Raw genomic sequence first — 16050 nt, forward strand, 5'->3', positions numbered from 1 at the left:
TCACTAACCAGACAGCCTTACCCTAATAAGCAAGCCCTTAGCTCCCGTGAGAGATCCCACCAGTTAAGTGGCTCCTGAGGAATGACACCCAAGGCTGACCTCTGGCCGCACATGCACATACATGCACACGCACCAGCGTACTCACACAGATATACACACTATGAACTAATTCCCAACATTCAGGTCCAACAGACAATAGAGCAGGTGTGACTATTTGGTGTCACCTGGAGATTCCCCAACAGGGTTCCCCTCTCATTCCTGTTGACAGAATTTAAAAGCAAGGTGGAGAGAACCCCAGAGAAAATGAAATCAGTGCTTTTCACAGTAAATCCTCATCAAAACAAGTATCATTTTGAGAAGCGAATGCATCCGCTCTGCGCCGCCCTCCATCCGCAGCCCTCCCCAGCACTGGCACTTTATTTGCTGTGGCTAAGATCATTATCTGTTCCCTGTGTGGTGACAATCACAGCCTGCCTGGGCCCTGCCTTGTGCAAGCCCAGAGGCTGCCATCAACTGCACAGCCCGAAGCAGGAAAGGTGAGTACTTTTCTGCTGACCCCCGACTCCTGTCTCTTACCAGATAATATGTAAGCATGTATATGTGTACACAATTATTTTTTAGATTTATATATAAAATATAATACACACACAGACTTATTTATATTTTATGAGTGTATGTGTATGCCTGCTTTTTTTTTTTTTTTGGTTTGTTTTTGTTTTGATAGGGTTTCTCTGTGAGACAGTCCTGGCTGTCCTGGAACTTGCTCTGTAGACCAGACTGGCCTTGAATGCAGAGATCCACCTGCCTCTAACTCCTGAATGCTGGGATTAGAGGTGTGTGCCTGCTTATGTATGTGCAACACATGCATGCAGTATCCATAGAGGCCAGAAGGTGGCGTTCTATTCCCCCTAAGCTATAGTTATAGGTAGCTGTGACAGTGCTAGGAACAGAACCCAGGTTTTCTGCTTTTAACTGCTGAGACATCTCTCCAGCCCCTTTTCTCTAGTTTTCTCTTTTGAGGTGGGGTTTTAGTCTAGATTCAAGCAATCCACCTGCCTCTTTCTCCCAAGGCTAGGTAATACCGTATCCACCTAAACAAATCTGGAGGTGGTGGGGGTTGTTGAAATATGGTTTCATTAGTAGTACAGGTTGGCCTTGAACTCTGCTCCTCCTGCCTCAGATTCCTACAGTGGCGTTCCAGACCTAGTTAGTTACACACTACCACACTCAACCCATATAACCTTTTTTCTTCCACTTTTATTTTCATTTATGTATGTGTGTATGTCAAGTGTGTGTGGATGCCCGAGGATAGAAGGTGTCAGATTTCCAGGAGACAAAATTACAGGTGGTTGTGAGCTGCCTGACATGGATGCTGGGAGCCAAACTCAGGTCCTCTGGACGAGCAGAAAGTGCTCTTAACCACTGAGCCACCTCTCCAGCCCAACACTTTTAAAAACAGCATCCTAAAGAGGAGACTGTGAGTGCACCTTAGGAAAGCTTCTGCTTCACTTCTCCCTAGAGGGAGACGACTTTCTAGAATCCCTGACTTTCACAGCTGCAAAGGTGGCACATACCTGTAATCTCAGCTATCTAAGCAGTGGACAAAGGAAAATACAGAAAGGAGTAGGGGAGGGAGAGGGAGGAGAGACTTTGTAAGCCTACGACTTGGGTGCTTTTATAAAGTAGAAAAGGGGTTCAAGGCCAGCCTGGTCTACGTAGTGAGAACTTGTCTGAAAATTGAAATCATCACTGCAATGGCTGCGTTCTCTGATGTGAGCTCTGCCTGGCAACGGTGGTCAGCAGCGGGGGAACTGACTGCTCCTCCAGCACCCACACAGTGGCTCACGATGGTCTATGACTCCAGTTCTAGGGAATCTGACTCCCTTTTCTGACCTCCTTGGACAACAGGTATGCCCACAGTGCAGAAACACATGCAGGCAAAACACTTATATACATAAAATAATAAAATAATGTTTTAAAATTAAAAATAGTACCAACCAATCCCCACAACTATTCCAGATGGCTCACACCTCCCTTCCCTGTGGGATGCCTGAAGCACAGCAAAGGTCTACAGGCAGCTACGGGGCAGGAGGGAGCCTGGGCACTCAAAGGCCACCACTTTGGTCGATGATGGTGAAAGCAGGGTGCTCTTACAGTCTGGGCTGCACTGGCAGAACTTCTCACAGAAATTCTGGGTCATGATGCAGGGGCAGGTGCTGTCACAGGGACGGTCCGGGTGGTCACAGGGTTGGTAGTTATACACCTGTGTAGAAGAGTTATCTAGAAGAGAGTAGAGAAGGACACTGTGACTAGGCTCCCTTGATGCTCTACCCTCCAAATGTTCCAGTGCCTCAAGTCAAACGTGACCTTGGGCACACTGAGCACGCGATGAGGACCAGTACACAAACATCTGCTTTGAGGGCAGGGTATGGAGATGGCCTGCGATAACAAGGCACCTACTCTAAACATGAAAAGAGGTCTGGCCCTGGCAAACAGCACACTAGGAAACTCAGAGACCACAAGGCCGTAAGTTTATCTCCTGAGAGGGTATCTCAGCTGTAGCCACTGGCTCAGCCCTTGAGATGCTGCAAAGAAATCTACAATCTGCAGAAGCAGCCAGGGTCAACTGGAGAGCTATAGGTGTGGCAAGGTGATAACCACAGGGTGAGGTCTCAGTCTGAACTTGGTGTGTGTGCGCGCTCGTGTGCTCGTGTGTGTACACATGCAGGATGAAGCCCATCACCCTCAACATGCTAATCACATACTCTACTCTGATCTATCCCCTACCTTTCTTCAACTGAACTTACCTTTCTTCAGCTGAATTTTTCTGCAGTGTGCGGCCCACAACCTAGGAGAAAGAAAGCCAGGATAGGTTTTAGTCGTTGTCTTCTGTAGATGCAGTCAAATGAAAGGGTGCCCTGCTCTGCGGGACAGTCTGACAACTGCAAGGTACCTTTCTAGAGTTCCTTAGCAGGAGGCACCTACCCTGGTATGCCGAATCTAGAGCCTGTCTAACAAAGCGAAACTCACAAAGTTGTCTTTTATCACACCATTGCTTCTTCCTCTTCCTGCCTTCTCCCCTTTGCTAGGCAGAGCTCTAAGCTGCCAGGTGGGAAAGCCTTTCAGTGAGAAAACTGACAGGGAAGAAGGACAGGACTTCCTTTGCAGCTGATGCTAGAGTCACCCCCTTTATCTGGTTGGTAATACACATCAGGGAACCCAGCCATCAGAGTGATGATTTCATTTTTCAGACAAGTTCTCACTGTGTAGACCGGCTGGCCTTGAACTCACAGAGGCAGATCTGCCTCTTCCTCTCAAGTACTGGAATTAACCGTGCACAGCTATTAATTTCCTTTAACTTCCAATCAATAAACACAGTAATGTAACTCTGAAAAATAACACGTATAAATATATAAAGAAAAGGAACAAGCCAGGTGATGGGGGCACACACCTTTAATCCCAGAACTTGTGAGGCAGAAGCAGGTGGATCTCAGTGAGTTCAAAGTCAGCTGGGTCTACAAACTGAGTTCCAGGATAGCCAGGGCTACACAGAGAAATCCTGTCTCAGAAAACAAGCAAGCAAACAAACAACAAAAAAAAAACAAAACAAAAAGAAAAAAAAGAAAAGGAACAAATTCCTCAAAGCTGGTAAGTGGGGATGATGGTCAACGCCCGAGAAGGGGAAACAATTTTAGTGTAGAGCTACAGCCCCCACGTACTACTGGCGAGAAACTCAGAAGAAAAGTCAGACAGCTAGCTCAAGAGTCCTCAGCGTGGGCAACAGGGAGGGGATGGCCCTAGTCACAGATCCTCAGGGAGTGCTGAGGACACTGGCTGCCATCTGAGTGTCCCAATAGGATGGGTGGGCTCTGCCCAGTGCAGTGAGTGGCAAGAGGGGGGCAAGGGCGGCACCGAGGGGAGGGGGGCAGACCACAGACAACCCGGCCAGAAGAGTTCGTTGTCAGCCTTGCCTGTGTTTCCTTTTCTTCTTCTGGGAAGGGTTCATGAGCTCATCTGTTGGCAGTTTCAGGATAAGGGCCTCCTTGACTGCAAACTGAAAGACCTGGAAGAGAAACCAACAGGACCTGTCACACTGCTGGGGCCAGGTGACCAGGCAGGTGACTGGGCAGGTGCTGGGCTTGTGAAGGATCTGGGCTTCACAAACAGCTAACTGAGCATCTTTTTAGTCAGGGAGAAACAGCGTGCGGCTGGGGTCCCTGGCTCTGAAGGTTTACTTAGACTCAGGAGGCAGAATTACTAAACACAGCACTGCTGCCCACCATCACTGGTTTTCATCCTCCACTCTGCCTCTTTCAGGAGGGGAACTGCAGGTGCCGAGTGCGGCCTGATGGGAAGGGTGTTCCTGGGCTAAGCACTAGCTCCCTCTGTTGGCAGAAAGGTAGCAGACCCCTGGCTGTCCATCACGGCAGCACCTCAGCAAGGCTTCATCCTTTATAGCATTTTTGCTTCCTCTCCCTGTCTTCTCTATTTATCCCCTTTTGGGCTATGGAGCCTTCTGATATCCTGCAAAAACTATAAACAGTACCAGGAAAACATTCCTTTAAAAAGCACATAAATTCTACAGACTTTTAGGTTAAGGAACCTGTGCTGCGGGGTGGCAGGATGGCTCAACAGAAAAAGCTATTGCCAGGCAACGGTGATGACCTGAATTCAGTCCACAGATCCTATTGTTTAAGGAAAGGACCAGCTCCCAAAAACTGTTCTCTGCCCTCCAAGAACTGCTATGGCACGTGCACATCACACACTATACACCACACACACACACACACACACACACACACACACACACACACACGGCACAAGACAAGGAAGAAAGCAGATGGTTTGTGATCGAGGCCTCTCCATGACCTAGAAGGAGACGTGTACAAGACACTGAACCAAGACACTTTCTGTCTGGACACAGCCTGCTAAGATGGGAGAGGAGATTGGCAGTGAGAAAGGAGGGCCCACATCCACCCTGCTGCTCCCAGGAAGTACCTGCTTGCATGTCTTTGTCCCCAGAAGCCTAGCTATTGAGCAGAAGTTGTTGAAGTAGGTGCCATGGAAGACTCGGAAAAGAGATTCTTCAGCCCCAGTCCACTCCACAGGCTCCGAGGGGGCTTCCACAACACAGAGCTGAGGTGGGGCTGGACTGGCTTTCTGTTTTGTGGGGGTCTGACAGCGAGAGTTAGCCTCTGGGCAAGGGAGAGAAACATAAACGTTTGGAACGCAGCTGTTGGCCCTGTGCCGGAGCACGTCACTCTAATCGGAATGGAAACATTGGCCATTCCACTCAATCCAGACAGTCAGCAGGGTCACAAGTTTGAAGCTAGCCTGGCCTACACAATGTCAGCGTGCTCACACTTCTGTGTGTGTGTGTGTGTCTCACTTTCATTGCTTCCAGGTAAACCGGTAGAAAAGGAGTTTTTTTCTTTTTTGGTTTTTCAAGACAGGTTTTCTCTGTATAGTACTGGCTGTCCTGGAATTCGCTCTGTAGACCAGGCTGGCCTCAAACTCAGAGATCCACCTGCCTCTGCCTCCGAGTGTTAGGATTAAAGGCATGCGTCACTACCACCACCCAGCAAGAATTAACAGTTTCTAAAAGGTATAAATATTAAGAGCTGGACATTGACCCTGGACATTTGTTTACCTGAAGAGCTGGAGGCCCAGTCATTGCCTGTGTCCCTGTCACTGTCTCCTTCTTTAGTCTCAGCCATAGCAGAGGCAGATGTGTTGGAGCAGGACGCACTGACCACATGGTGCCTTCGCCGCCGGCGCCCAGAGCACTTGGACCGAGGGTTATGGAGCATGGCATACTCCTTTGCTCCTTCCTGTGGTGAACACATTACAGGTAGGAAATAGGGACAGGCCCAGGGTCTCCAGGCTGATGCCGCCATCACAAAGCTTCATCTGTAACGGAACTTTGGTTTTATCTGTGCCATGTAAGTGTGAGCAGATTATGACGGTAGCCAAACATCCACAAACATGGAAACACACATTTTCACAAAAGAAGTGCCATAGAATCTTAAAAGATATAATCTATACATCTTCAGCTTTGAGTGATATATGAAATTCATTCACTGTTAGTTATATGGGATTTAAGAACATCTCCTGCAGATGAAACAAGGTCAGACGGAATGAAACCTGCTGAAACCTGCTCCATGTTCTAGGGTAGGTACAGGATTCAGGGCTCCTTTCCCTAGGCCACTGCTCTTCACATGTGACCACAAAGCCTCTGTTTCAGTATCACATGTGCAATCTCTGGATTAGAATGTAATCACGGTTTACTGTAGAAGCTTCTCCCTAAATCTACATGTGAAACTCTGAAGAATGCATAAACTATACCTCAGCTTTGTTGCTGAAGAAGGAGGGAGTACACTGCTGTGATACCACACACCTACCTACTCCATTAGGTCAAACACACAGCACTGGTTGCTTACATTCCGTGTCCTTCTCTTCCTCTTTTTTCCAGTGTTGGGACATGAAGTCAAGGCTTTGTACATGTATGCAAGTGTTCACCACTGAGATACATCCAAGCCCTATAAATAATTAGCCCAAAGTACTGCTTACCATAAATAAAACCAAGGCTACGGAGCTAACTTGATCAAATAAGGCAAGTGACTCTTGAGAGAAGAACAACTAAGTCCAGAATATGGATCATCTCACAAGAGAACTTCCAAGGGCGCCGGGTGGTGGTGCACACCTTTAATCCCAGCACTATGGGAGGCAGAGGCAGGAGATCTCTGTGAGTTCAAGGCCAGCCTGGTCTACAGAGGTAGGCAGATCTCTGGGAGTTTGAGGTCAGTGTGGCTTGCAGAATGAGTTCCTGGCCAGCACAGGAAATATAATGAGACCTTGTCTCAAAACAAACACGAAAAGAAGAAATGAATGATGGAATTATTTGAGGTAAAAACAATAAATAGCTAATAGCCAAATATGGTTTCTGACCACAGATATGAGTCTGGAAATGAAATCTAAACAGACAGGCTAGGATGTGGCTCACTGGAAGAAATGTATGTAGTAAGGAGGATGCCTTGGACCTAACCCCCAAACTCCCCACACATATCTAGATAAAGATAGAAAAATACTTCATGTCCAGGAAGGTCTTTTTTGATTTCTTTATACGTTAAAAAAAAGTTCTTTGAGAGCTGAGTGCAAGCCTGACGTGGTGGTGACCCCAGCGTATGAAGCAGAGACAGAGAATCAGGACTTTCAGGGCTAGCCTCATCTACACGAGTCTAGAGCTACACAAAACACTGCCTCAGAAAACCAACTTTTCCTCACACCAACACTCCAAAAAAGGTGGAGGCATGGTGGGGCATGCCTGTAATTCCAGCATTTGGGAAGCTGAAGCAGACTCCTGAGTTCAGGCCAGCCTGAGCCATATTTGAGACTAGTCTGAAAACAAAATGTTCTTAATAAAAAGCAAAACTGAGCTGGGAACAGCTCAGTGTTGGAGCACTTGCCTAGCAAGCATAGGATCCAAGTTCAATTCTCAGCACTGTAAAAAAAAAAAAAGTGAAGAAAAAAAATTACAAGCATTGGTTTCTCTCCAGACTGCTTAAATCCTCTGCCTTCCACTGAAGCACTTGTTTAACAGACAAACAAGTGAGTTCTCAGCTAACACTCTGAAGCCTTGCTTTGGCTGGGCTAGACATCCTGTTATGATTAGACAGTCTGTAAGGAAAACACGAGCTGAGGGAAGAGAGCCCAGCGCGTCTGAATGTGTGCATCTGGCTATCGAAGTGGAACAGACAAGCGCGGGCTCTCAGAAAGTGACTCTGAGAAGGAGGACGCCCTGTCGAGGGCTAAAATGTTGACATTACATTGGGGAAAGACCTGGAATAATTAAAAAAAGCATCGGCATGATTTAGATCAAGGCCTGAATCCCAAAAATGCTATAAACATTTACTTTTTTAATAAACTGTGCAAAATATGTGACTTTAAAACCCCTAACTTCTTCCACTTTAGGGAGTTATCATAAAGATTAACAGACAACGCATGGTAGGGGGCAGCAGAGGGCTTGATACACAGGGGGACTTAAGGCATGAGTTGGAGAAAGTTAATTTATTTTGCTATAACCATACAGCCCACTTGAGATGAGCAACAAGTAACGTTTGCTGCCATGTCCCTTCTATTACCCTGCTAAAGATGTTCCCGAAGGCACTTGGCTTTCCACTGCAGTTTTAGCGATGGCAGAAATTGTATGTAGGTAGTAGTACATCCTTTGCCTGAGCTTAACCTATTATGTGGACAGCTGACTAGTGACCCTCCTCTGGAAGTTGCTCTGACTAGTACTATACCCCACCCACCTCCTCTCCAAGGTTACCTCGAGCAATTATCCCACTGTAGATTTACAGAACCCGAGAACATCTGCTGACCTTCAGATAACGCCAGTATATATAAAGTTTCCTATTATTGCTCAGTTTTGTGCATCACCTCACACAAATCATGTAGATTGCTGAGGTTTAAAAGCAGTATGTCCGGGCAGGTGGCTCAGTGGGTAAAAGCACTTTGCTACATAAACACTTGAGTTCCACCCCTAGGACTCACATAGTCAGAAAGAACCAACGCCTCAAATTCTCCTGACCTCCACACGTACTATGGCACATGCAGAGTAAGTGACTGAAATGTGTCTGCCTTCAGAACTACAGAAACAAGCCTCAGAAGACCATGACCCACTGAGACATGCCAGTCAGCGAGAACAGGACACAGGCCCCAGATGACTAATTCCTCACTCAGCACACATCCTCCTGTTACTGCCTTCTTTCTTTTTCCGTTTTTTTTTTTTGAGACGGGGTTTCTCTGTAGCTTTGGAGCCTGTCCTGGAACTAGCTCTTGTAGATCAGGCTGGCCTTGAACTCACAGAGATCCGCCTGCCTCTGCCTCCCAAGTGCTGGGATTACAGGCGCGCGCCACCAGCCACCACCACCTGGCTTCTCCCGTTACTGCTTTCCACCCATACAAGTCCTTTGTGCTTCCGAGGGTCCTGACGTGGGATCCTCAGGCAGTAACCCCACCTCCATTGTAAATAAAGACTGCTCTTTTGTTCCCAGCCACTCCAACCCAAATAATCACACAGAAACTATATTAATTAAAACACTGTTTGGCCAATGACTCAGGCATATTTCTAGCTAGCTCTTACATCTTAAATTAACCCATTTCTATTAATCTGTGTGTCACTACAAGGCTGTGGCTTACAGGTTAAGGGTCTGTTCTGGCATCTTTCTCCTTCAGCAGTTACATGGTGTCTCCTTGATTACACCTACTCTCTTTCTACATCTTTGTTCAGATTTCCTGCCACCAATGATGTCTGGCTACCCCTTCAGCACATACTTCACCATGTCAAAACCTTCTGTTCCTCAATCCTCCATCTTTGCCCCCACTAGCGTTTAGTAGCCAGAATGAACGAAGCAGGAAATGAACGGAGGCTGGTAGGAGAGAAGTGAACAGGTCCCCTTCTATGCAGCTGTCCTTGGGAGTCACGTTTACTTCCCATTCCCTTTGTATCCCCAGTTACTTTACTCTCCTCTGCCCAACATTCTAAACTCTAAAGGTTAAGATGCTAACTGCTAAATACTCTTGCTTTGCAGAATACCTGGGACAGAGAATGTTATTTATCTGTGTAGCACTGGGCATCGCCTCATGGAAACTGTGTGGGTGACTCTGAAGGTTGGAAGCACTCTAACTACCTATGTAACTAACTCTATGGACGGGTAATCAGGAGGCTGAAGGCCACGGAGATGGGCCAGTCAGAGAAAAAAAGGAAGATATTGCCTGAATGACAAAGATTCTAGTCAGTATATGGCCTTCCTGCCCATTCCTTCTTCCCCTCCCTGTAAGCCCTCTGTGTCCCTGAGTTCCCTGAGAGGTTTTTCTCTTTTTTAAATAAGGTTTTACCAAGACAGTGTTTCTATGTAGCACTGGTTGTCTGGAACTCTGCCTCCCAAGTACTAGGGGATTAAAGGCGTGTGCCACCACCTGGAGATGGGGTCTTTAGGTGCCTGCCCCCATATCCTCAGGATGCAGTCAGCTTCCCACCATCTCTTTCTTATGTTCTAAGCATTGACTTCTGTGTGACGACCAAGCAGATGTGGGTCCACACTATAACAGATCTACTCCCCTGAGATACACAGGAGATTTATACAGCCACAAAAGGCCTGTCCATCAGAGAGGGTCATGAGGGTGGACACAGAATCAATCCCTTCATGTGTTCTTCTTTCTGTGGTTCTAAGTATTTACAGAGACAACAAAAAAGACAGTATGTGCATATAGGGGATGGACACACATGTGGACACAAACACACACACTTCATTTTTTTCTTTGATAGTACTGGGGGTCAAGCCCAAGTACCCCAGCACTGACACCTATGTACACCTCTCTTTGTTCTGAATGTAACAATAGTCTCAGACTAAGTAGGTGATATTTAGAGCAGAAAATCCTTTATTAATGTTCATCCAGTCTTACTCCATTACCCTTACAGGAAGACTACACCATCCTACCATGTCTGGGGAACTCCTTAAGACTCCTGCAGTGCTGTGAACTGGCTCACTTAGCTTGTGTTCCCAGACACAGAAAGTTCAAGGACCATTTCCTGCTCAACTTCAAACAGTGTTAACAATGCCAGAACAGCTTAAGAACCTACCAGCAAAAGGAAGCAGTCTGTGCCACATGGTTCTGGTTCGATCTTGATTTCTTTGTTCTTGCGTTTATATACGTTAGGAGTGGCGTGGAAAGCTGAAAGACAAAAAGCTGTAGTGTTTCCAAGGCTCTGTCCATTTGATAAAAGAGGGAGCAGGAAAACTGAGTGAGGAAGTTACAGCAGGTGTTGAAGTCATATAAAAGGTGACTGACAAAGTACACAGAATTTAGTTCTGATATCACCATAATCCTTTCAAAGCCAGAGAGGCACCAAGGGAGAATCATGGTTGGTTATTAGGCTGTACCTATCATGCAAACCACAGCAGACTGTCACTGAGCAAATTCACAGAACCAGCCCTCTGTAAAGCCCTCACCAGAGCAGGAGCTGGGAACTCCACAGGATAAAGCAGAGCACAGGGGAGGAGCTGGGGCAGTGGGAGGAGGGGAACACTTCAAACACTGTAGCTGCACTCACGATGGAGGAAGCAGTCGTATTTAAAGCAGCGCCGGCAAAAGAGGGTATGGAAAGAGTGCAGAGACTGCTCCCGCTGCACTGACTTGGCGTTGGGGCCATCGATGTTGGGTGTGCACTGAGGGGGAAGTGCATTGGGGTCTGACATCTCTGTCAGCTCTCGATACCTGTAAGAAAAGAGAGAATTCCTCTCGGGAACCTGTCTCCACTGTAGCAAGGGGATTGTCATCCAAGCCTGGTGGGCCAAGGGAGGAAGGGTGGTTTCTATACATTTGGTGGGGTAGGATGACCAAGTGGATACACCACTGTAATTCTGCAGGGCTGGGCGTAAGTATCAAAGTAAGGAGGCGGTGGCGCTGGAATATAGCACTGGAGTAAGTACCCAGAAGGAGAGAATAAGACTTCTGCCCAGCCGGGCGGTGGTGGCGCACGCCTTTAATCCCAGCACTCGGGAGGCAGAGGCAGGCGGATCTCTGTGAGTTCGAGACCAGCCTGGTCTACAAGAGCTAGTTCCAGGACAGGCTCCAAAACCACAGAGAAACCCTGTCTCGAAAAACCAAAAAAAAAAAAAAAAAGACTTCTGCCCAGATGTCCTCAGAGTCTGTCACAGCATCATCCCTAACATGGCAAAGGGCACTGAGAGGTAAGTAGGCAAGAAAGTGTAGGCAAACCATGGCTTACTTATCATCAACAGGGCTTTCTATTAATCAAACCAACCAACCAACCCACCCACCCCAAGCTTGGACAGGAACTGGTCCACAGCCCTGGCGAAAGCTTAAGCGGAGCAGCTGTCCCTACCTCTCCTTCATGTCATCGGGGACGCCATTCTCAGGGAACATTGAAGCAATGGCACTGAAGATCATGTCATTTGGAAACTGCTTCTTGGAGTTCTTTTTGTTGCCTGAATTGGAAAGGACAGTAAATGCCTGATTGTAGACAGAGCTATCTGAACTTTTCTCTTTGTCACAGCACAATGACAAGAGCCGCCGGGCTCATCCAAACATCCACTTATTGATAACGAAGCCTACGGTCCCCGTTAGAACCCAGAAGGGAGGAGGAGCTCATGAAGAGCTGCAGAGAGATGGATCGCACCATAACATCGGTGCTAAAGAACAAGACTGGCACTGGAACTTTTCATAGGAAGATACTATCCCTCGACATACAACAGAAGAACATAGTGCAATTCAGTAATTCAATAGTTTCTTCTTTTGCTTTTGTGTTTGTGGGATTCCAGGTGTGTATTACCATGTATATGGGTGCATGCTTGCATATGTGGGCACATGTGAGGGTACGCATGTATCTGCAGGTCCTGAGGTTAATGTCTGGAATCATCTTCCTCTACTGCTCTTCCACCTTATCCACTGGCCCACAGTTTGCGAACATAGTCTCCCCAGCCAGTTTGTCCTAAGGACGCCCTGCCTGCACCTTCAAGGGCTGGAATTACAGACCCATCCTGCATCTACATGGGTGCTGGGGATCTGGACTCTGGTCCTCATGCTTGCAGAGCAAGAACTTGAACCACTGAGCTATCTCTGCAGTCCAGTAATATTGAATTAAATACTAGTAACATGGAAAATATTCATAAAATTAAGAAGATAAAAGTTTGTATCATGTACCCACACAATCTCAATCTTGTATGAGCATGCTGATTTATACATGTACAATTTAAAACCTACAAGGAATCGAAAATCTGATTACTCCTATGTAACAAGATTGTAGTGTAATTTTATTTTCTCCTTTATACCTTCCCAGATTTTCCAAACACATTAGAATTAGAAACTAATAGCAATGATTATTCTAGAAGTTTTTCTACTTTCTCCTTCGGCTAGTTCACAGCCAGCTGAAGCGATCAGTTAATGACTGTATTTCTCCTTTAAGTGGACCAATGAGAATCATAAATGGTCCTTAAAGAGCAATATGCTTTAAGTTTTTCCTTCTTCCCTGTCCTTGTCAATTTCAAAACCGTCTGTGGAAGCAGAGCTATGCACCTTCCATGGCATGGCGCTTCCGCTTTCGTGTTACTGGCAGATCTTCTTTGCTGTCATCTTGCTTCCCATCGGAGGTGTCATTGTGCCCTTCCTCTTCGTCATCTGAGTACTGATTGAGGGCATCCACCAGCTCCAGAAAGACAGCATCACTGATCAGAACAGACCCAGGGATCATCTCTAAAACACAAGGATAAAGGTGAGTGTGGGTCACCTCGTACTCCATTCACTTTCCTAGGTAGTTTCTTTTTCCCTTCCTTTTAAGACAGGGTCTTCTTGTCAGGTGTGGTGGTGCACGCCTTTAATCCCAGCACTTGGGAGGCAAACTCTATGAGTTTGAGTCCATATAGTGAGACCCCGTCTCAAAAAAAAAAAAAAAAAAAAAAAAAAAAGACAGGTTCTCCTGTACCCCGAGCCAGCCTAGAGTGCAGGTGTGTATCATCATGTCTGGTTTTACACAGTGCAAGCGCTATCAACTCAGACACATCCCCAGCATTTAGCAGGCTTTCTGACACTGACTCCTGAGATTGAGGGATGTAACTCAATCATTTGATCAGCTCTAACAACTGCAACTGTTAGCTGGCTAGTAGAAAACTCAGAGATTTTATTTTTATTGGAATATTTCGTATCTGTGGTCGCTGTTAACAATGTATTATGGTTCAAAAATCTCAACAGCAAGCTGGGCACACACCTTTAATCCCAACATTCAGGAGGCAGAGGCAGGCAGATCTCAAAGTGAGTTCTGGATCACCAGAGCAGTTAAACAAAGAAACCCTGTCTCCAAACAACAAAGAACAACAACAACAAAAAAGGTGTGCCAACAATCCCAAGGAAGGCAGAAAAATAACAGCAAAGTGAAAATTCACTTTGCTTGCATCAACAGTGACTTCTCTTAATCAAGACAGCACTTTTTCCCAAAATCATACCTCATGGTTATACTGCAAGAATGTCTTTGAACACTAGAGGGTGCTGTGGACGTATAATATGTTACAAGGTTAGCAAAACAGCACCCGAAATTGTCAAGAGTAGGCAGGGCTACAGGCTGACAAATTCATGGGGAGTCCCTCCTGGTCACACTCTATCTTTAGTAGCGAGAACTGAACTCAGGACTGTGGACGGGCTCGACATGCCCTCTACCACTGAGCTATACACCCAGCCTTTTCTTCTGATTTGAGACAAGGTCTCACTAAGTTGCCCAGTCTGGTATTGAACTTTCTCTCTTAGCCTTAATCAGGCTTCAAATTTGCAATCCTTCTGCCCCAGCCTCCTGAGTCGCTGGAATTACTGTACCACCATGCCCAGACCCTCTTCCTATTTGTTATTCACTGATGACCTTTTCTAGAATTAAAACTAAGAGCTAGCAGCTGGGCAGTGGTGGTGCACGCCTTTAGTCCTAGCACTCGGGGGGGGGGGGGGGGGGGCAGAGGCAGACAGATCTCTGTTGAGGTAAAGGCCAGCCTGGTCTACAAGAGCTAGTTCCAGGACAGGCTCCAGAGCTACTGAGAAACCCTGTCTTGAAAAACAGAAAACAAAAAACCCAAAAACCAAGAGCTGGCAAGATGGCTCACTGGGTAAAGGCTGCCAAGCCTGATGACCTGAGCTCAATCCCTAGCGCCCACATGGTAGGAGAAAATCTACTCTCTGATCTCCATACACCTCTGGCATGTGTGGACTGCACCCCCAAAATAAATGTTTTAAAATGAAATTTTAAAAGAATTACAGTAGGGGGCTGGAGAAATTCCTCAGAAGTTAGTTAAGAGGACCAACCCAGAGGACTCAGGTCCCAGCACCCACAGGACTGCTCCCAACCTTCTGTAACTTGAATTCAAGGGATTCACTGCCTTCTTCTGGCCTCCTTGGGCACTGCATGACATGGTGCACAGATACAGGCAAATAAAACAAAAATAAATCTCAAAAGAATTACAACTAAGTTCAAATGCTTTGCTTTTATAAAATGAGGATATTTAAGTCAATTTCTGAGAAATCCAGAGGATACCTGATCAAAGTGGTATGACGGAGGAGATGCTCAAGCTGGTCTCCAAAAAAGGGAAATAAATGAGAAACAAAATGGCCTCTGTTGGGCTCACAGAAAAGGTCAAAGATTAAATTCACTTGTTCAATAAACACTCTCCTAGCCACTGATTACTAGGTAATTCTTTTGGTGACCCAGCTCCTTCTGCAATTTAACTGGGATTTTAAATATGAAGTTCTAATCCCAAATCACATTCTGACACTGGAAGGTTCTTTAGCAAGCATCCCCAGGGATGGTGACACAGCAAAGATGGCAGCACGCAGGGAAAGTCTTCCCCGGCAACCCCGGCACCACTACCTTCTTCCCCATGAACTTTGCCATCGTAGTTATTGATCAGCTCCTCGATGAAAGTCTCATCTTCTTCCTTCACCTCGTCACCCATGTAGGGAATATTGCACAAAACCGTCTCATCTTCCACCTGCAGAAAACCAAATTGAGTCATGCCGCAAGTCAACCTGTCTCTCCTTTCCTATCTAATGGAACATGTGCTGGGCTGTCCTTTCTTGGCCTCCCAGTCTCCTGAAAAAAAACCTCTGTGGACACAGACTTTCCAAGCACTTTAAAGACTAGCCATTTTGTTTTGCCAACAAAACCTCAGACAAAAGGGACAACAGTACTCTCAGGGGAAGAAACAGTTTAATCAATATTAATGAATAATACTAAAAAAGAGAACTGAGACATACACCAAAGCTAAGCACATACTCTATTACTAAGTTACACCCAGGGCCAACCCAGTCATTCTTAAATCCCCAAGGATCAGGTAAAATCACTCGCAAGTTCTACAAGACTCCCCTCTTGTAGAGCTGTAACAGAGCTGGAGAGAGGATAAAGGACTGAATGAAGGCACCATTACCCACAGCCACCTCTGTTCTCTTGACTGCCTTCATAGCACCTTGCCGTTAGAGGATTCCAAAAGACCT

The 16050-nt window shown here is 46.4% G+C and overlaps 1 protein-coding gene across 5 annotated transcripts in view; it reads right to left on the reverse strand.

The window, feature by feature from the left end:
- Ezh1 (enhancer of zeste 1 polycomb repressive complex 2 subunit) overlaps nucleotides 1–16050 on the reverse strand; it is a 36605-nt gene that overhangs the window by 4974 nt on the left and 15581 nt on the right. For all 5 annotated transcript variants that reach the window (XM_041643915.1, XM_041643912.1, XM_041643913.1 and 2 more), the window contains 10 exons: nucleotides 15428–15548; nucleotides 13102–13278; nucleotides 11912–12014; nucleotides 11117–11280; nucleotides 10646–10737; nucleotides 5651–5831; nucleotides 4999–5195; nucleotides 3972–4063; nucleotides 2808–2848; nucleotides 2155–2280 (listed from right to left, as the gene is read on the reverse strand). In XM_041643915.1, the coding sequence (XP_041499849.1) occupies nucleotides 2155–2280; nucleotides 2808–2848; nucleotides 3972–4063; nucleotides 4999–5195; nucleotides 5651–5831; nucleotides 10646–10737; nucleotides 11117–11280; nucleotides 11912–12014; nucleotides 13102–13278; nucleotides 15428–15548 (1294 nt within the window). The remainder of the gene's footprint in view (nucleotides 1–2154; nucleotides 2281–2807; nucleotides 2849–3971; nucleotides 4064–4998; nucleotides 5196–5650; nucleotides 5832–10645; nucleotides 10738–11116; nucleotides 11281–11911; nucleotides 12015–13101; nucleotides 13279–15427; nucleotides 15549–16050) is intronic.

This window comes from Microtus oregoni, unplaced genomic scaffold (assembly GCF_018167655.1).
Source record: "Microtus oregoni isolate MIOR12 unplaced genomic scaffold, Mior012 000091F_ref0000469, whole genome shotgun sequence".
Taxonomy (NCBI): Eukaryota; Metazoa; Chordata; class Mammalia; order Rodentia; family Cricetidae; genus Microtus; species Microtus oregoni.